General features: G+C 44.9%; 2 protein-coding genes across 4 annotated transcripts in view; both read left to right on the top strand.

Moving 5' to 3' along the window:
* Positions 1-3,891: 3,891 nt before the first annotated feature.
* The window catches only part of LOC142903930 (cholinesterase-like), a 92,782-nt gene continuing 76,906 nt past the window's right edge, over positions 3,892-19,767 (top strand). The window contains exons 1-10 of one of the 3 annotated variants that reach the window (XM_076049832.1): positions 3,892-4,069; positions 4,776-5,086; positions 5,590-5,815; positions 5,918-6,050; positions 6,129-6,280; positions 7,131-7,317; positions 7,537-7,847; positions 8,776-8,985; positions 9,107-9,264; positions 10,193-10,981. In XM_076049832.1, the coding sequence (XP_075905947.1) occupies positions 4,783-5,086; positions 5,590-5,815; positions 5,918-6,050; positions 6,129-6,280; positions 7,131-7,317; positions 7,537-7,847; positions 8,776-8,985; positions 9,107-9,264; positions 10,193-10,293 (1,782 nt within the window). In that variant the 5' untranslated portion in view covers positions 3,892-4,069; positions 4,776-4,782 and the 3' untranslated portion in view covers positions 10,294-10,981. Of the gene's footprint in view, positions 4,070-4,520; positions 4,601-4,775; positions 5,087-5,589; positions 5,816-5,917; positions 6,051-6,128; positions 6,281-7,130; positions 7,318-7,536; positions 7,848-8,775; positions 8,986-9,106; positions 9,265-10,192; positions 10,982-19,767 lie in introns of those variants that run through there. The other 2 variants (XR_012929301.1, XM_076049831.1) reach the window with 2 other exon arrangements.
* LOC142903962 (cholinesterase-like) lies at positions 12,996-18,044 on the top strand. Its single transcript, XM_076049871.1, has 10 exons — positions 12,996-13,145; positions 13,237-13,531; positions 14,829-15,054; positions 15,143-15,275; positions 15,348-15,499; positions 15,886-16,060; positions 16,243-16,547; positions 16,871-17,080; positions 17,566-17,720; positions 17,828-18,044. The coding sequence occupies exons 1-10, from the start codon at positions 13,029-13,031 to the stop codon at positions 17,833-17,835; spliced, it is 1,776 nt and encodes a 591-aa protein (XP_075905986.1). The 5' UTR covers positions 12,996-13,028; the 3' UTR covers positions 17,836-18,044.

Genomic DNA, 19,767 nt, shown 5'->3' with positions numbered 1-19,767 from the left:
AATCCCTGCTAATCTGTCCCTGACATGCGCGAGCAGCAGCACGAGCAGCAGCCGACTTAATGCCAGCGCAGCAGCAGCCCAAATATGGAGGTGGACACGAGTGAAGAACCGTCCGGCCGCTTCTTCTGCGGCCAATTGATTTGATGATGTCACATGTGATGGCGTGTAGAGGAGGGGGGCGGATAGGGGGGGATTCCCAACTGCTTTTTTAGACTTGATAATGATGACAGCATGAAAACAAAGTTGACCTAATTTCTTCTTCTTCTTCTTCTTCTTGTTATTATTATTATTATTATTATTATTATTATTATTATTATTTTTAGGCCAGCGTGGCTTTGGGAAAAAAAGCAAAAAAACAACAACAACAACAGTATGATTATTATTGCTGCTAAATCCAACTGTGTCTGTAGCTATACCGCGATAAAAGCTGTTAATGGAAACAGCTAAACTTGGAAAAACCTCTCAAATATGGTTAAAAGGTTCTGACGATCTCATGAGGTGAGAACGTATCCATAAAGAGGTACATCGTAAAAGTGTCATGGAAACACTGTTTTCACAGTTACACGTCAGACGTGACTTACGGGGTCACGTGACCAGGTCACTTCAAAGGTGAAGGCGCAAATCTTGCTGGACGAAATTTTAGGAGAATTCAATGGAAACACCTGCAAATTGCAATTGTACTTTGTCAAAAATTTTGAAATACCGCGTTTCTTTTGCGAAAAACTGTAGCTTGTGACGCTAACTTCCCACCGTCGCCAAAGGAATCTGATTGGGTGGCTTCAACTGCCACACGCTAAAGGTTTTTTTTTGTCCGTCTTTAAAACCTTTTTCTTCGTGCTCATGCCAACACAGACGAGCACCTCCACCCTCTCGGTCAGTTTCACGTCATCTCTTTAAAGTCCTCGACCTCCAGAAACAACAAAAGTCCCGATAGCTGCGTCTGTGTTCCAGATTTATCTCCGTCCAACCAATTAGGGCCACGGAGTTCAGCGCCGGTGAAGGACGAGGACTCTGTTTCCCGTCAAGGTCAGAGGAAGTCGGAAGGACCTCTGTGCCGTTTATCAGTCTGGATGCACATTTGAATTAAGAACGTGAGTCCCGCATCCGCCATAACACAGGCATGGCGGATGCTGTGCAGATGTGGATGGTTGGCCGCCACGTTCACTGCTGGTGAAAAAAAAAAAAAAAAAATGTTCTTGATTAGATGAGATCAGGAAACCGTGGTTCAAAGGCGGTTCAGTTTGGTGCAGGTTTATTTATTCATGAACTAATCCATTGGCTGTGATTTAGTGCTTTATGAAAAGAAGAAAAGTTGATTGACTGATTGATCAATTGATCGGTTGAATAACAAGTGTAAAGATCTGAGGTACTACATGTGAAATGAGTGTTCATTGCCAGAACAGACACTGTGTGTGTGTGTGTGTGTGTGTACGTGTGAGTGTACGTGTGAGTGTACTGTACGTGTGTGCGTGTGTGTCTGCATAGAGCAGCAGCTTCCTGCTATGCTGACTTAATGCATGAGTGCCGCTGCAGAATGGAAGAAGTGTATTTTCAGCAGGGAGCCGTCAAACCTGCCTCGTCAGAATGTTTTTCCTCAGAACCTCCATCACTTCCTGGACGAAAAAAACAATGGCAGCTCGGGCAAAACAACACGTTTTATTTATTACTTTTAGTTGTTATTATTATTATTATTATTATTATTATTATTATTATTATTATTTTAGCACATGCTAGCGGGAGCTGCTTCTTAAACGGAGCTCTTTGCTCTGCTTAAGGTGGATTTAAGTGTGCTTCATGGCCACGGCAGGCCTGACCCTCCTGGTCTCTGCCCATAGGATGGAACCCGGAGATTTACGACGTTTTGTCTGTGACTCCGGAAAGATAAGAAAAAGAAACAGAAGGAAGAATTTTGGATTCATCCAAAAAGACGTCAACAAGTACGGTGTTTTGTTTTTTTGTTTCATCTTTTTTTTGCATTTTTAGATCTTTGACCCACTCCAACCCTCATCATTCTTTTCGCCAGATTGTGATCCAGATTCCAGATCCAGATCTGCTGTTTTGCAACTCCTGATCTTGTAACCGTAGAGCATGACGGCTCCGGCATCTTCAGCAGTCCGTGTCCCTGACGCGTCCTCTTCCAGGAAGTTAGAAGCCTCTCTCTGGCCCTCAATTAGAAAAAAAAAAGTAACGCTACTTCAAAACAGCACCATTGTTATCACCATCACCATCATCACCATCATCATCATCATCATCACCATCACCATCATCACCATCATCATCATCATCATCACCATCACCATTGTCGCTGAGGGAAACAATGATTGAGTGTTCTCACACCATTGGAATGAATTCGTCAAGGTTTGTGTGTTTGAATCATATCTGATTTTAATGACGATGTGTTGACCTTCCACGACCCCTCTGGGAAAGGACACTATGAATCAGGCAACTGACTTAACGATGACTAAGTTGGGAGAGTTTGGGGGGATTTTAATGCTTTGTTTAATGGATTGTTTTTTTTTTTTCTTTGCGTGACTCCATCTCGTCCAGCGCACTCGGAACTTGTGCAACCAGTTTTTCAATCTTCTGCATAAAAGTTTCACAATTCAGGGCCAAGTGTTGCAAAGTGGAATCCTGAGAACTCGCTGTTTTATTTCTTGGAGCTTAAAAAGCAGAGAGATTAAAATAATATATAGTTTTTTTATTAAAAAAAAAAAATCAACGTGGTACATTTTTCAGAATTTCCCACGATTGCAATCATAACCGGCGCAATGCAAATGAAATGCAGCACTGTGCGACGCAGCGACAGCCTCGGCTGAGCGCCGCCCAGGTATGTGCCGTATCAACACGACTTGGTTCTGGTTTTTATTTTCTGCTATTTGGGTCACCGCAGCTGCGTTCAGTCAGAGTGACTCAGCGACGTTTCCTCCTAAACTTTTTGACTGTGATCACTCGGTGGCTGTCGTGTCGCCGCGGGCCAAATGATTGTGTGCTCTGCAGCAGAGAAGAAGTTGGGGGAAAAAAGAACGGCTACCCCCAAAATGTCGCCCTTTTCCCAATAATTCTTGGGAATGAAACCAAACATTAGCAACAACAACAGGAGACCTTCAGGTCAGGTGACTTCATCCATCTTTTCATCACCCCAGCCGGCCTCTGAAGGCCACAGCTGTCCAGTTTGAGCTTTGGAGATCTGGAATCTATTTGGGGTTTTTCTTTGCATCCTTTCCTGTTTTTATTGTGAAGTTTTGAGGTTCTCCACCCTGATGTTCTTCATATGTGTCTCCTCCTCATCTTCGCCCGCTCATCCTCCTCTTCCTCCTCCTTCTTCTTCTTCGTCTTCTTCTTCTTCTTCTTCTTCTTCTTCTTCTTCTTCTTCTTCTTCTTTGATGCACATTGTTCTTGTGTCCTGTTTCTGCACAGGAACTCCTGAAGCAGCTGTTGTGGGTCAAGCTCAAGTCTCAAAGTCCCACAGTCCAGTCTGTGATGGGTGCCACCAGGTTTCCACCCAAGTCTGTGTGTGTGTGTGTGTGTGTGTGTGTGTGTGTGTGTGTGTGTGTGTGTGTGTTCTGTTGTCTCCATCAACATCCACACAAACTTGAGTGTCACCTGGAATCCAGAATACTGCAGTACTGATCAGTCCTGATCCTTTACCGAGAAATTCAAGTCTTTTGCAAACACAATAACACCACCGGAACTTTTTAGCACCATCGAAACAACACTAATAAATCCATAGAGTGCGTCAACTATAACTTTTATTATCACTATTAGTAGTATTTCTTGTTGTTATCTTCTTATCAGAAGCGCCCCCCCCCCCCCCCCCCCCCCCCCGCCTGCTTATTTCTATTTGGCGCGCCTCGCCCTCTGCACCTCCTATAAATAACAGCCATCTCTCTCTCTCTCTCCCTCTGTCCGTCCGTCCGTCCGTCTGTTGCCTGTATCCCGTTTCAGCCGCTGTCGTCTCGACCGGACCAGCTGACCAGACCGCGCACGGCTCGTGCACTCACCCCATCACAGCTGCGCGCCGCCGCCGCTGCTCTCACACCGGACTCACACAGCCCCGCCGCCACGCAAGGTGAGACCACCAGCACCTCGGCTCTGTCTTCTTCTTCTCCTTCTTCTTCTTCTTCTTCTTGGGCGCGCGCGCATCTCCTCTCGAGCCCTTAAATCACGCTCTCGCCGCTATCTCTCTCTCTCTCTCACGCACCCCCTCTCTCTGTGCGTCTCTCTCTCTCTCTCTCTCTCACACACACCGCGCGTCTTTCCTCTGACCGAACTAGATTGGGCGCGCGCGCGCGTGTGTTTTAAGTGTTTGTGAGCATGCAGCAGTTTGGCACACATTGAGGCTCCGATCTGTCCACACTCCTCTCTCTCTCTTTCACACACACACACACACACACACACACACACACACACACACTGTAGGTGTGAAGAGTTGTACTATGTTATCTTCTGCGTTGTCTGTATTTTGTTTTTCATTTATGTTTTAAAAATAATCATTTTGAAAATAATCACATTGAACTGGCTCATCCGATTCCCAAATGGACCATTTAACCCGTGAACCTTTAGGTTCTTCCTCTGGCGGCTGTGCTTCATCCTCTTCCAGGTGCAGATTTCACCTATAGAACGAACAAAGCAATGACAGAAGTGATGCTAACATGGTGATTAGTCGCCCTCGTGTTGTACCGAGTCGACTTGGACACACACAAAGCACACCGCAGCCGCCACATGACAAAGACCAGCAAGTCATTTCAGCATTTCCTGATTTCTTCTCCCTACAGCTTCACGATGGCAACGCTCTCCTGCTGTGCACCTCCTCCTCTTCCTCTTCTCCTTCTTCTCCTCCTCTTGCCTTTTCCTTTCGCTGCATCTGTTGACCTGGTGGTCACGACGAACCGCGGCCAGGTCAGGGGGACGGCGCTGACGGTGCTGGGCGGCCAAGTCAGAGCCTTTCTTGGGATTCCATACGGGAAGCCTCCAGTGGGGAACCTGCGCTTCCGGGTCCCGCAGCCGGCGGACAAATGGGAAGGAGTGAGGGAGGCCACCCAGTTCTCAAACACCTGCTTCCAGCTCCAGGACACAATGTACCCAGGTAGGACACCAGCAGGATCTGCGTCACGTTACAACATGAGCAAAATCTACCTGTTGGCCTGCACCAGGTTGGCTAAAATTCAAAAACTTTTGTTATTGATTTAGGATATTTTTGGTAAAACCACAAAAAAAATAATGAAATAACTAGCAATTAGTTAGTTTCAATTTTTAAATCAGATTTTAAACTATAAAAACTGTAAACTACGGAAGCCCTAAGCGGTCATGCTTTGGACATAAGATGTTCATTTTCTGTGGATCTCAAGTTACTTAACTAATCATCTAAGGAAAACAAAGGCAATCGTTTTCCAGACAAAGCTTTTAGTACAAATTAGACCCCGCCCACCTCACATTGTAATTGGCTCCCGGGGTGGAGAAGCAGTGTTACACAAAGCAGCGACGGCGTCAGCCATAGACTGACACACACACACATACACACACCTCCAACACTCCTGTCATGACACTGTCATGACACATGTCATGTGACCTCCTCTGCTCCTCCCCCAGGGTTCCTGGGTGCCGAGATGTGGAACCCCAACACCCCCGTGAGTGAAGACTGCCTCTACCTGAACGTCTGGACGCCCCACCTGAACAACAGCCAGCAGGGGGCGCTGCCCGTCATGATCTGGATCTACGGCGGCGCCTTCACCTCGGGGACGTCCTCCCTGGACCTGTACGACGGCCGCGTCCTGGCCCGATCCGAGAACGTGGTGGTGGTGTCGATGAACTACAGGTGAGAGGAGCGAACGCAGGTGACTCAACGTGAACGTCCACCAGAGGTCAGCTGGGAGCAGCAACCCTGATTACATCCTTTTTTTTTTTTTTTTTTTTGCAGAGTCGGGGCTCTGGGTTTTCTGGCGCTCCCTGATAATGACAATATCCGTGGGAACGCTGGCCTGTGGGACCAGCGCTTGGCCATCCAGTGGACGGTCGATAACATTGCTGCGTTTGGAGGCGACCGCAACAAGGTAACTGTTCTTAGTGCCGAAGAAGTAGGAGAAGAAGAAGGAGAAGAAACAAAACACTCTCGCTTCCTCGTTTTCCAGGTGACTCTGTTCGGGGAGAGCGCCGGCTCCGCGTCGGTGGGCTTACACGTGCTGTCTCCCGGCAGCAACATCCTGTTTCAGAGAGCCGTGATGCAGAGCGGCGTCCCCACTGCCTTTTGGGCCACGGTGGCGCTGGAGCAGGCCTGGGTCAGGTGAGGGAAATGGAGAGGACATGGATGGTGTACTTTAGGGCTGCATGATAAATAAACGTTCAATCAATCAATCAACTTTTATTTGGACAGCGTTAAATCACATCCATATATGCGTCTCAAAGCGCTTTGTACAATCAGGAGGAAACCAACTGAACCCTCCAGAGCAGCAGGGGGCGACAGCAGCCAGCAAAAGCTCCTGGAACCGAGAGCAGATCCGGACTCCAGAGGGCGCTCATCTGCTTTGACCGGTGTAAAGGAAATACAAAAAATGAGAGAGAGAGAGAGAGGGAGAGAGAGAGAGAGAGAGAGAGGGAGAGAGAGAGAGAGAGAGAGGGAGAGAGAGACTTGCGATTTTAAAAATCCAAATGGGATTTAATAGGTAGGATGATGTTAAAAAAAAGACAGCGATCACATGGCTCTGAGTGACGTAAACACGGCGTTGGCCAAAGGAAGCGAGAAATTGGTTGGATAAGAATGACAAGCAGAGCAAGTCAGTGGTGAGGAAACAGTTTGGCTGTGCTGGCTGTGCAGTGGATCTTCGCCACTTCATCCGGGGCCGTGGAACGTTGCCTCTCCCTCTCTTGGGCTCCCCGGCGCCCCCTGTTGACTATTTGCATTAAAACTGAAAGATGCATCTTTCAGATTAACTTCAGTAGCTTTAGAGATATATTTGTTAGCTCTTTTCTTATTAAATAAAAACAAAAATATTTGAAATCGTTTCAGGGATTCTTTTTGTTTTGACAAAATCGTACAGCCTCACCGTACCTGCTCGTTCACGATCTCCAACAAGAAATCCTCAGTTTCTTTTATCACTCAACGTTATCACTACTAACAAATGGTCAACCTGCAGAGGCCAGAATCTGGGAACCGCGCTGGGCTGCTCCAACTCCACTCCGGCTGTTCTAGAAACCTGTCTGCAGCAGGCGAACGTGACCGAGGTGGCGATGCGACAGTACAACGTGTTTGCAAGTGGCGAACTTCTGGGAATCCCCTTCGTGCCTGTGGTGGACGGCGCCTTCCTACCCAGTGACGTTGATGTGTGTTTCTTTTTTTTTTTTTTTTGATGTGTTGCTTCACGTTGCTTATTCTTTTAAAAAGCCTTGTCCTTTAGATGTGTTATTGTATTCATTTTATCACAAGCTAACCTCTAATATAATACAATCTAATGCTATCTTTGGATGTATGAATTGCTACACATTAAAAAAAGAAATGCACAAAATATTATTATATTATCACTACTTGTTTTTTGTCCTCAGACGCTGCTGACTAGCAACACTCTCCTCAAAACGGAGCTGCTGCTGGGCTTGAACCACGATGAGGGGACCTACTTCCTGATGTACGGAGTGCCCGGGTTCGGCATCTCCAACGATAGCCTGATCAGCAGAGCTCGGTTCCTGCAGAACGTGGAGTTGTTGGAGGGCAGCCTGGACAGCGTCACCAGGCAGGCCGTCATCTTCGAGTACAGCGACTGGGCCAACGTGAACAACGGCACCAAGAACCGCGACTATCTGGGCAAAATGGTCACGGACAGCGTTTTCATCTGCGTGGTACAAGACTTTGCCAGCAGGTACAAAAGAGCCATTGTCGCACCTTTTTCCTCTTGGGGGTTGAGATGTAATCGGCCACATTTGCATCCGGTAAAACCTCTCGGATTTTACAGCGGTTTCGCCATTTCAGGTCCAGAATGTGCACAGAAATGTATCGCGATTCAGTGATTCAGTAACAACATCTTACTTACAGTGTTTCGCAAAATAAAAGTGGTATTTCTAAAATTTAGACAAAGTACAAGTGCAGGTATGTCCATTGAATGGTGTGAAATGCATGAGCCGTAATTCTCATAAAATCTCGTGGGACGAGACTTTACGACAATTACGTTGCGATTATGATTATGATTACAAGGAAAAAAAAGATTTAAAAAAAACGTCTCCTCCTCCGTCCAATCATAATGAACCATTTTCACTTGAAGTGAACTGGTCATGTGACCCTGTACATCACGTACGCTCACGTGTAAATGCGAAAAAGTGTTTCCATGACACTTTTGCGATGTACCTCTATATGGATACGTGTGAAAAACCACCTCATGAGAGCGCCAAAACCTTTGAGCCATATTTGAGAGGTTTTTCTCCAAGTTTAGCTGTTTCCATCACCAGTTTTTATTGCCATATTTAGGTTTAGATAGATAGATAGATGGATAAATAGATAGATAGATAGATAAATAGATAATGTTACCTTTTTGGACAGTTTTTTTTATTCATCGCTAAGAGATGGTTGATTGGTAGTAAGATACGGTAAATACAGCTTTACTTATACTTTAAACTGGGTTTAGGCTTAGTATTCTGGGTGGCTCATGTACAGTTGAACGTCACCTGCATCAACGACTACGACAGTCAACAGACTCAACAATTTGGCCCCACTGACAACAATCAAACCTAATCCTCAATTGTCTTTTACAGTCGTCATGCTGTTTTCTCTCTCTCTCTCTCTCTGCCTCACAGGTACTCCGTGGCTGGCGGTAAGCCTTTCCTCTACTTTTTCGACCACCGCTCTTCCATCAACCCCTGGCCAGCTTGGATGGGCACCATGCACGGATACGAGATCGAGTTTGTCTTCGGCCGGCCGCTCAACGCTTCTCTGGGCTACACGCAGGCCGAAGTCAACATGAGCAGAAACTTCATGGCACACTGGGCCAACTTTGCCCGGACTGGGTACGAAATGACGGTGCACCGGGTCAGACCAGACCAGACCAGACCAGACCAGGCCTGGTTGAGACCTGAAAGACTTCATTATTGTTTTGTTTTGTTTTTTTCTTGCCTCTCCTTGATGCAGGAACCCAGGAATTAACGGGAGCAGCTGGTCACTGTTCACTCCTCAAATCAAGGAGTACTACACTCTTAACACCGAGCCCGCCAAGATGATGAGCATGCTGAGAGCCGACGAGTGTCGCTTCTGGACCAGCCTAGTGCCAGCGATAAGACAACTCTCAGGTCAGACTCTGGCAAACTAGCAAAATGATGCAGTCATCAGCACAAGTCCCATCTCTGCTATACAAGAACTTTGTATTCTTCCACAGCGTGAAGCTTTTTTATTTATTTATTTTATTTTTTTTACTGAGAACTTGATTTTCAATTATGATTTTTGACCACAGGATGAATTATTTTAAATATTTTGTTTTGTTGGAACAAAAAAAAGGAGCTCGACAAGATCCCTCCAGGGACTGAAGTAAAAAGATAAATATCCCTTGGGGGTTTTAGCTAAGTGACAACATTTACAATCTTCCCTTGAACAGTCCATCAAGGAAAACAATTGAATGTCGATTTTCATGTTTTTGAACATCATCCAAAATAATGAATCTGATTTTGAAATAAAATCAATTCATCATCCAGCCCTACTTGCCAGTGACTTTGCTCACATTTCACGTCAAATGAAGATCAGAATCAGAGTTTGTCAAAAAATTGATTTTAAACCCGTTAAACTTCCGATTGAACATTTTGGATCGAGCGATGTCAACATTTTCGGGAAAATCACACCACACTCCTTTCACACAGGTTAATCGGTCTGTCTTTTCAATATTGACTTTAACTTTGGGTGACATCGGAAACAAATACAGTACATTAATGGTCAAACATGACACTCTTGACACTGTTTTTTTTGGTGCTTAATGCAGCTGTAGTAGAGGTGAAAAACTGGTGCAGTGATACTGAAGGCAGCAGCACGGCAACTTCAGATTGAATTAGTTTTCAAATGGCTATGCACACGTGCTGTGCTTTTTTTTTTTTTTAATTCCATCTTCTGGGTTGTTCCATCAGCTCGTGAGGTTGAGCTCTCTTTCTGTGCTTTGTTTGAGACGAAAATAAAAAAAAGACCCGTGTGCCCGTAGCCCACTGTAAATGTCTCTGTTTGTCTCCCTTGCAGATGACTTGGACGCTTGTAGATCATCAGCAGGATTAAAACTGGCCTTCGATCCCTCCAGACTCGCTTTTTTACTGCTTCTTCTCGTCACCTTTCTCTGGTGAGGCGGACGAAAACCTGCTTGCAGAGCAGTTCAGCCATCAAGTCGGACACAATCTGGAAGTGAATTCAAACAAATGAAATGTGTTGATAATGAGTATTTACAGTGACTGATCATTCAGGGTTTTTTTGTTTTTTTGTTCACCGATTTTAATTTTGTGTTGTTGTTATTGTTGGTTGGTTTCGTTTTGCCTGCAAGACGTTTTTTTCCCCCAGTAATAATCTTTAGGATGAAGTTTAACAGGGCCGGACACATTAAGATTGATTTTATTAAATTACTTCTGCACTGAAATACTTTTTAAAATAAAGACATTTTAATATTATTATATTATTATTATTTTTAAGAGACTAGAAAAAAAAAAATCATCAAATCTACTACTATTCCATTGTTTTATTGGAAAAAAATCTGTACAAAAGAAAAAAATACAGAACATTTTCTGCAAACTTTTTTTTTTTTTTTCCCAATGCACTTTGGGATGATTTGGGCTTGACATTTTTAAAATAAAATTCCTCAATTTTTCTTTTATATTTTTCCTTGTCTCCAACCTGGTTTAAAATCTTCTTTATTGACTTGTGCACCTCATTCGGGACCGCGGCTGACCTCCTGTGCCCCTCCCCACCTTCCCGGACCTTGTCAGAGACGTCACCGTTGTTGATTGTCTGTGAAATAAATATTTGCACAACACAAACATATACATATGACCTACACTGCTTGTCTTCACAATGATAGGTCCCAACAAGCCAGAAGGTATTTCTAACCAGAAGGCACGCCAGCCCATCCCCATTAACACACACACACACACACACACACACACACACACACACACACACACACACACACACACACACACACACACGCACACCTGGGGCAAAGGAAGTGATGTGATCAGCCCCGCTAGGAGCAGTATATTTATAGTATATAAAGTGTATATATATATATATATATATACTGAGCCAGTTTGAGTCCTTAATAGCATGGAGCAAATACAGTAGCCTGCCAAGTTCAAGTGGTACCTTAATGGGTACTGAGTCATTTGAAGGGCAATCGCTTTGCTACACTCTCTTGAAATAACGCATATTCTCAGTTAGCCTTGAGTTATATGTGATTATTAATGATACTGATCTATGTGAAGGCAATGATCACGTTAATGAGTTCTCAATAATTATCAACAGCGACTTAACAAGCTTGGATAAAACTGAATTTTACACGCAGATCAATGAGTTGTGCTACTTTTACGACAGGCTTGTGGGCTCCTCATGTGGTCCTTGGGTGCTGCCGTGTTGGTGACCCCTGTTCAAGCATATTATGTCACGCATACGATCGCTCCGTCAAAAAAAAACATTGCGATATATAGTTTTAAAATGTCACCCGTTTATTTGGTGCATGTTCTTTTAAGTCTCGCTCTGTGTGCTTTGGCTGTATTTGCAACTGATGCATGTTGTACAAAGGTTGCTAGCAAATACATCCTCCATTTTGAGTTCATCCTCACCCAGTCCCAAGTCGATAAAAGGCTGAAGGGCGTTTGCACCTCCATGTCTGGAGTTCAATTATTGTTTACTTTTCTCTAAGATTACAAGATGTTTTTTGAATATTTCTTTTATTAACATAATCACATGGTACATCAATTTGCTCTGCAAACTGATATTTTATGTATGATAATTGAGATGTGTAAATTAGATTTTGAACTTTTTCTATCAGGAGGCAGTGCCTCAAGTTAACAAAGAATATTTTAAAACAGCATTTTAACAGCTTTTAAAAGCATGACTTTTTTTAAAATCCTATCCACAGTTTTTTTTTAAACTGTTAAAAACTATTTGCCTTAAAAAATAAATATATGTATATATATCATTCATTCATTTTCCATACCCGCTTAGGCCCGAGCTCAGGGTCACGGGGGTCTGCTGGAGCCTCTCCCAGCTGTCTTAGGGCGAAGGCAGGGGACACCCTGGACAAGTCGCCAGTTCATCGCAGGGCCACATAGAAACAACCATTCACACTGACATGTACACCTACGGACAATTTAGAGTGTTCAATTGACCTCACATGCATGTTTTTGGAGTGTGGGAGGAAGCCGGAGAACCCGGAGAGAACCCACGCAGACACAGGGAGAACATGCAAACTCCACACAGAAAGGTCCCAGGTCCGGGCCCCGGAATCGAACCCACGACCTTCTTGCTGTGAGGCGGCAGCGCACGGCCATTTTGAATCTCTCAAGCGAGATGTTTGGATCAAGTTGATACATTTTTTTTGGTTTGTTTTAATTATAAAAATAATATCATGACAGTACATCAGAAACAGATGGAATGGACAACACAGACGTGCAGATAAGCAGGGTGGCCACCAGGGTATAGCATAGCATACAACATGTAGCCTACCTAGCTTGTACTGTAGTATATCTTGTCACACATATAACCACTTCATCACCAAATAGTGTGATGTTACATTGTTTTAAATAATTATCATCCATTTATTAGGTGCCTTTAAAAAAAAAGAAAAGAAAAGAAGAAGCCTTTTGATACACGTTCAAAAGGTGTTTGCATGTAACACAAGAAAAATTGACTTTCATCTTCTGTTTCACATGTTTCAAACAGGTCTATTTTCCTCTAATGATGTTTAACAACCTCAGGGCGACTGCTCTAATCAATCCCGATATACTCCCCCCCTCCCTCACAGCTAAAGCCAATATTTGATTTGTCTCCAGTCAAGAGTTTGCAGCCACACCCCCGACAACTCCTATAAATGAGGACCAGAACTTGTCTCCAGCATGTCCAACCATCATCGGGGTGGTTGCAGGAGAAGCTTGGCTCAGCTCGGCAGACTTCCCGCATATTCTCCACGTCTTCGCTGGTGAGGCAGGTGAGAAGAAAATATATTCTGCACCTTCCTTGTTACCTTGGCTGGTTTTGCTAAATACATCGTGTTGTGTTGCGTTCCTCCTTCTCCGCAGAGCTCCACCATGTTGGCCTCTGTGATCTCTCTCCTGTCTTGCTCCTTGGCCATATCGCTGGTCAGTGGCAACGACGACGACCTCCTGGTCGCCACCAAGAACGGAATGGTCCGAGGGAAGGCAATGCAGGTGATGGATGGCGAAGTTCGATTCTTCCTGGGGATCCCCTATGGCAAACCCCCTGTGGGGGAGCTGCGATTCAAGAAGTCGCTGCCAGTGGACAACTGGGAGGGCGTGAAGGAAACCACCAGTTACTCAGACTCCTGCTACCAGAATTCAGACAAGAGCTTCCCAGGTAGGTCGCCAAGGGGCTGTCTACACCAACACGGGTATTTTAGAAACTGTGTTTTACTGCCCGGTTTGGTCTTCCATCCACACTAGTGATGGGCATTCCGGCTCTTTTTAGAGAACCGGCTCTTTTGGCTCGGCTCACTAAAAAGAGCCGGCTCTTTCGGCTCCCAAACGGCTCTTCAAATTTTTTTGGTACCTAAAATAATTTATTACCAACAATAATAAAAGATTATGCGGAATATGAATTACTAATGTAAAAAAAGAAACATGGACTATGTCCAATGTTTATAATATAAACACACCTTTATTTATACACTCTACAGAGTGATAAAAACTAGAAATAGAAAGTGCAAAAAACAAATGTTTAACTATTTACAAAATAACTTAAATAACTAACTATATAACAATTTTAAACTTTTAGTTTTTTACTACTAAACAAATTTAAAGTCAAACAACATAAGCTTACAGAAACTCACACAACAAAATATAAATTAAAATGTGTAAAACAAAAAGAAAAAATTCAGATAACAGTTTTGTCCTTTAGTGAAGATTGACTTTGAGAAAAACCAAGTGCCTCAGCTTTGAGGGGCTGATCCTGTTTCTTCTCTCTGTAATTATCTGCCCTGTTTTGTCAGAGTCTCTGTACCATCACATGTGTAAGGCCTGCTCTTTTTCTTTCTCGTCATGAGTCTCCGTCCCTCCTATCGCCTTTGTGTACCCTCTGCTCAGCGCAGACACGAAGACGACGCCACACATAAGCCCCAATTCCACTGGCCAAAAAACGTGGTGCATTTGGTGGCGGTGGAATCTGCTCACCGAGCCGCGCTGTTGCACGACAAAACGGGTCAAACAACCCGGCAAGCGACCCGGGTGATAACACCACCTTTTTTACCTGCCGCACAGGATGACGTTGAGCGTAACGTACGCTAAATCATAATATCGCGCCCGTCACGGCAATCAAATGCGGCATGGAGAGGGAGGGAGAGAGAGAGAGAGAGAGAGAGAGAGAGAGAGAGAGAGAGAGAGAGAGAGAACGAAAAAAAAGAAAAAAAAGTCAGACGGGAGCTGGCTCCACACTTAACTGCAGTCGTTGGCTGCTGAAACTGCAGTATTTTTGTAAGTCCATTGTGAACTTAAGAAAGTCCAGTTACAGCAGTGATGTGTGGACAGGAAAACTGAGGAAAACCACAATTATCTCTTGTGGGCATTGTTAAACAGCGTCACAGTGTGCGGCAGTAAACAGTGAGGTGTCTCCATTGAGACCAGTGGACCACTCGTCCACCACTCATCTTTCTCTCCAGGCTACCCGGGGGCCGAGATGTGGAACCACAACACGCCCCTCAGCGAGGACTGCCTGTACATTAACATTTGGGTCCCGCGTTTCAAAACCCCCCCAACGAAGCCCCTCCAGGTGATGATGTGGTTTTACGGAGGCTCCTTCATGAAGGGCACGGCCTCTTCGGACCACTACGACGGACGCTATTTGGCCCACACGCAAAACGTCGTTGTGATCTCCATGAATTTCAGGTAAAAAAAGAGAAAAGACTTGACCACAAACTCAAAATCAAATATAAGTTCAAGTAACGATACAGTCTGTGTTTATTTCGACACACAGAGTCGGAGCTCTGGGTTGGCTGGCTCTTCCCGACAACGACGATATCAGCGGCAACCAATCCCTGTTTGATCAGCGTTTGGCCATGCAGTGGGCGCTCGACAACATCGCAGCCTTTGGCGGCGACCCGAGCTCGGTAGGGCGGCGCCACAAGCTGGAGTTCGATTTTCCGCTGCATGTTTCGACAACTCGTTGCTCCTCTTTCCAGTTGACGGTGTTTGCCGAGAGCTCCGCCTCCATCGGCCTGGGCGTCCACGTGCTCTCCCCTGAGAGCAACGTCCTGTTCAAACGTGCCATCATGCAGAGCGGCGTTCCCACCGCCCAGTGGGCCTTCATGATGCCCGAGGAGATGCACAAACGGTGAGGATGACGGCGGGATTGTCACAGGTGGCAAAAAGAGTCTTAGGGCCAGATCCACGAAGAATGGAGCCAATGATGCAGGCGCATGAAGTGCTTTGCTACTCTGCCATTAGGAATAGTTCTGACCAGTTTGCCTCTTTGAGATGTTTAATACCTACAATCAATTTTATTTTCAACATGTTTATTTTTCTCTGGACTGAAAACGTACTGAACAGTGACCCCAAAGCCGAGGTCCTCTATAATAATATCCTGTCTCTAAATTATTTTAAGTAGAAAGTACAGACATTTGTGCACAAATGTTGGGGTAATAGTAAAAAGTCATCAGAAAAACAAATACACATGTAAAGAACAGAGACCTGAAAAACCTTTTTACTTTTCTCTTCCAGGGCTTTCAAACTGGGCGAGATGCTGGGCTGCAAGGACTTTGCCCCCGCTGCCCTGCAGGCCTGCCTCCAGGCCGCCGACCCCAATAAAATCCTGGAAGTGCAGGACGGCGTCACCAACGCAGGCCTCGCCTACTTACCTGTAGTGGATGGGGACATGCTGCCAGATATACCCATGGTGTGTTTTTCATCTGTCTTCTCCCTTTTTCTTCCCAAGTTCCCACTTTCTTTGGCAGCTGATTTTTTTTTCGTTTTTAGAATATTTTGAATGTTAGAAATGATAGGCTCTTGGCTGGCAGTATCCTTTTGGAATATTGTTAGAAAGAAATACTTAAATTATCTGCATTTCCTATTCCACAGAAACTAGTGAAGAATAAAAACAGCCATAAGAATGACATCCTGCTGGGCTTGAACCTCAACGAGGGCACCTTCATCCTGATCTACAACCTTCCCGGTGGCCCCTATGCCCCCCGGTACATCTCCAGGGAGGCCTTCCTGTATCAGATGGCCGTCATGTTCCCCACCTCCAAGGAAGTGCAGAGGGAAGTCACTCGCCGTTACACCGGCTCGGTCAACCCGATCGACGGCGGCACTAATCGCGACAGCTTTGCCGAGATCATCGGAGACACCATGTTCATTTGTCCGGTTCAGGACTTTGCCAAACAGTGAGTGTGTTCAGGTTGTTTCATAAGACACGTAGCCCGATGTTTTGGGTCTTCATACAATGCACTTATATATGAATGATTGAACTTGGGGGTTAAACACAGGATTGCTCCCTAAATCACAGAAGGGCCAATGATCAAACTCCCAGATTCATTCACGACTGACCATGGTCACAATAGGTTCCCGACCTCTGGTATTGCAGATATAAAAACAGAAAAAGCAAACACAGATATACTCAACAAAAAGGACTGGCAATGCTCACATTTTGAAACCGCTTCCCCACTGAAGTCACGCCTGCAACTTGCTCCTCTGACAATCCTCGCAGGTACCGGATCTCCGGCGGGAAGCCATACCTGTACTACTTCAAGCACCGCAGCTCCACCAACCCCTGGCCAGAATGGACGGGCGTCATGCACGGTTACGAGATTGAATTTGTCTTCGGACGGCCGTTCAACATGTCCCTGGGATACACCGACGAGGAGCGCGACATGAGCATGAAGATGATGGAAACCTGGACGACCTTCGCCCGCACTGGGTGGGTCGAATGTGATGATGGTGGTGTGCAAAACAGTGACGTGCAGATCGATTTTAAAACATCAATACCTCCGATACCAGGTCCAAAATTTATTTTTTTTTTGAATGTATGTATTTGATGAAATATTTGTCTGGCAATTTCAATTTGAGCCACCAAAGTATTGTGAGACTTCTAAAAGTGTTAGCATCCCGTGGTTGTCGGCTAATTGGACGTACAATGCATTGTTGAATCTCAATAAGATGAAGCATTCAATTCATCCATCATATGTTTGTCCATGTGATTTTATACACATGAGGTTCATTTGCCAAAAAGTGTCAGTATGGGATTGGTGCCACTGGTACCAGCCTGAATGTTACTCAGCATTGGATCGGAAAGGAAATCGGTGGTATTGAGCGTCGCTGATGAAACCCTACGAGATTCTAGTGTGCCAGTTTGTGTCAACCGTCCTCTTTTTCTGACTGTTGCTGTGGTTGTGGCCCTTGCAGGAATCCTGGAATCGATGGGTATAAATGGCCACTGTTCAGTCCCATGAAGAAGGACTACGTGACCATTGACACAAAGCCCTCGCACGTGGGAAGCAGGCTGAAGGCCGACTCCTGCCATTTCTGGGACGTCGAAGTGCCCAAGATATTGCTGTCAGGTGAGGGAAACACATGCTCACACGATGCACATCATCATCATCACTCATCATCGCACACAAACACAAATATTAAGCAAGTCTTTCTTTTGCCCCTCCCACCCCTGCAGGCAAATAGGAGTCCTGATCACAAGGTGACGCGCCGTGCCTGCGTGTATTCACTCATTCTTCAAAACTTTCCACAGTCCTGGGTGTGCGACTAAAAGCTTCTCCCCCTTTTCCTGACTTTTCACCCCCCTGGTTGTTTCTGAATCCACGGGATTTTGTTTTTTTCTGTTGATGTCTCTAAAGTAGAATGAATGAATACAAAATAAATGATTACAAAAATATAATCAAATGGACTCATTAATTCACTCATCTGACTGTTGACCAGTCGGGGGGTGGGGGTGGATGGGGATTGTGGTAGAGGGATTTTCCTGAGAAGCGGTTTTTAGAAGAATTGACTGGTCTGAGGAGATGGGGGTTTAGAAGGAAACAAGGGAAAGTAAAGGAAAGTAAAAGCCTCTTTAAACCCACTCACCAGTCAAATCCTCCACCATCCTCACACCTGAATGAAAAGAACTCACTGTTAGATAAAGCAGGCTGGATTCACTTCTTCTTAATTCAGGCTAGTCGTGGCAGCAAATAAGAAAACTGAAACAACTTCCTTTGGAAGCATTACACTGGATTATTTCCTGAGGCTGATGATAATGGAGTTCAATGCAGAAATGAACGAGTGAACTTTTTGGTGTATATTTTCTAGGTGAGGTACGTCAGTGTTGCTCTTGGGTTCTTCAAAACAAAAATCATCTTTAATTGAGTTGATTTTTTTATTTATTTTTTTGCCATCCATCTTTTAATATGCGCTGTGGTTTCCTCTCGTCATTTCTCACACTTTCTCCGGCCTTGTTGGCGGTAAGTGGAAGACGTGAGAGCTTTTCTGGGGGGGGATTCCCTTCCAGGAAAAAAGAAAACACCTGTCGGAGGGGAAAACTGTGATTCAAGCCACGGCAGCCAGCTGGCGTAGGAGTGTTTATGGGACGCGGCCATATATGGAGAGGCCCGTCAGCAGCAGCTGCGGGATACGAGCCTCTCAGGTGGAATAAACAGTGGGAGAGGAGGCGGCGGCTTGACGTAGCGTTTGTTATTTCACTCAGGGCCCCTTTCCTGTCGTGGTTTGGATCTGCAGCACCGCTGGTTCACCTCTTCATAAAAAAAAACGTGGAACTCAGAAGGTTGCAAGCGTGTTAAAGGCGTCTTGGGGCGGCGACGGCGGCAGCTTGAAGGGACTTTGCGGCTGGCAAGGATCTCTGTGAAAACAGTGAAAGTCAATAACAAACAGCACCTTGACTTGACTGGAACCACATGGATCAAACAAACAAGCAAACCAAACAAATAAGCTCAGCTGTCTGGTTCTGGTTTTAAATAGTCCTGGAGGTCATTTTTCACATGCACTGCTGGATGTTTTTTCTGTACACCTTTTTGTTTTTTCTTCTAGTTACCGGCAGTTTGTGGCATCACATTACACAACTAATTAAAAAGTATATAAATAAGTAAAATTTAATCAGATTTCTTTTGTTTTCCATGCTGTCATTCAATTTTGCCAAGCGCCCGCAGAAATAAATATAGTAACAGTGATAATGAGAGACCTTCATATTTTTTTTTTTGTTGTTGTCACTGTTTATCCTGCATACAGTTCCACGGAGGAGGAAATTGACGGCGAGAAAATGAGTCAGACTTCAGCCGTCCGTCATTCACACCAGACAGGAGGTAAAAGGAGCAGAAAATGGGTGCAAAGAGGCCTGTGATGTCACCGCTGCAGTGCTGGGTGTGAAGTTCAGTGGTATGGATTGAAAAAAAAACAAAAAACAGACAAAATCAATGAGACAACAGCGTGGAGAAAAAGAAAATGAATTCAATAAAGTGTCGGAAGAAAAGAAACGAATGATGGGAGAAAAAAAGGAAAATATAAATAAAGGGTCATCAAGGCAGTGACTGTAATCCAGTTGTCTGGGATTTTCTAAAGGATTTGACCACACTGGCTCTCAACAAATACAAGAGGAGGCAGCCG

Source organism: Nelusetta ayraudi, unplaced genomic scaffold (genome assembly GCF_046127955.1).
Source record: "Nelusetta ayraudi isolate G7.1 ecotype Tasmania unplaced genomic scaffold, CSIRO-AGI_Nayr_v1 ptg000120l, whole genome shotgun sequence".
Lineage (NCBI taxonomy): Eukaryota > Metazoa > Chordata > Actinopteri > Tetraodontiformes > Monacanthidae > Nelusetta > Nelusetta ayraudi.
The sequence above is the reverse complement of the archived record's forward strand: the minus strand, read 5'-3'. Positions and strand labels throughout refer to the sequence as shown.

Coding starts and splice junctions, on each gene's coding strand:
- LOC142903962 (XM_076049871.1), top strand. CDS start 13,029: ATGAGGACCAGAACTTGTCTCCAGCATGTCCAACCATCATCGGGGTGG. Junction 13,146..13,236: donor CGTCTTCGCTGGTGAGGCAG/GTGAGAAGAAAA, acceptor CCTTCTCCGCAG/AGCTCCACCATGTTGGCCTC. Junction 17,081..17,565: donor ACGACCTTCGCCCGCACTGG/GTGGGTCGAATG, acceptor TGGCCCTTGCAG/GAATCCTGGAATCGATGGGT.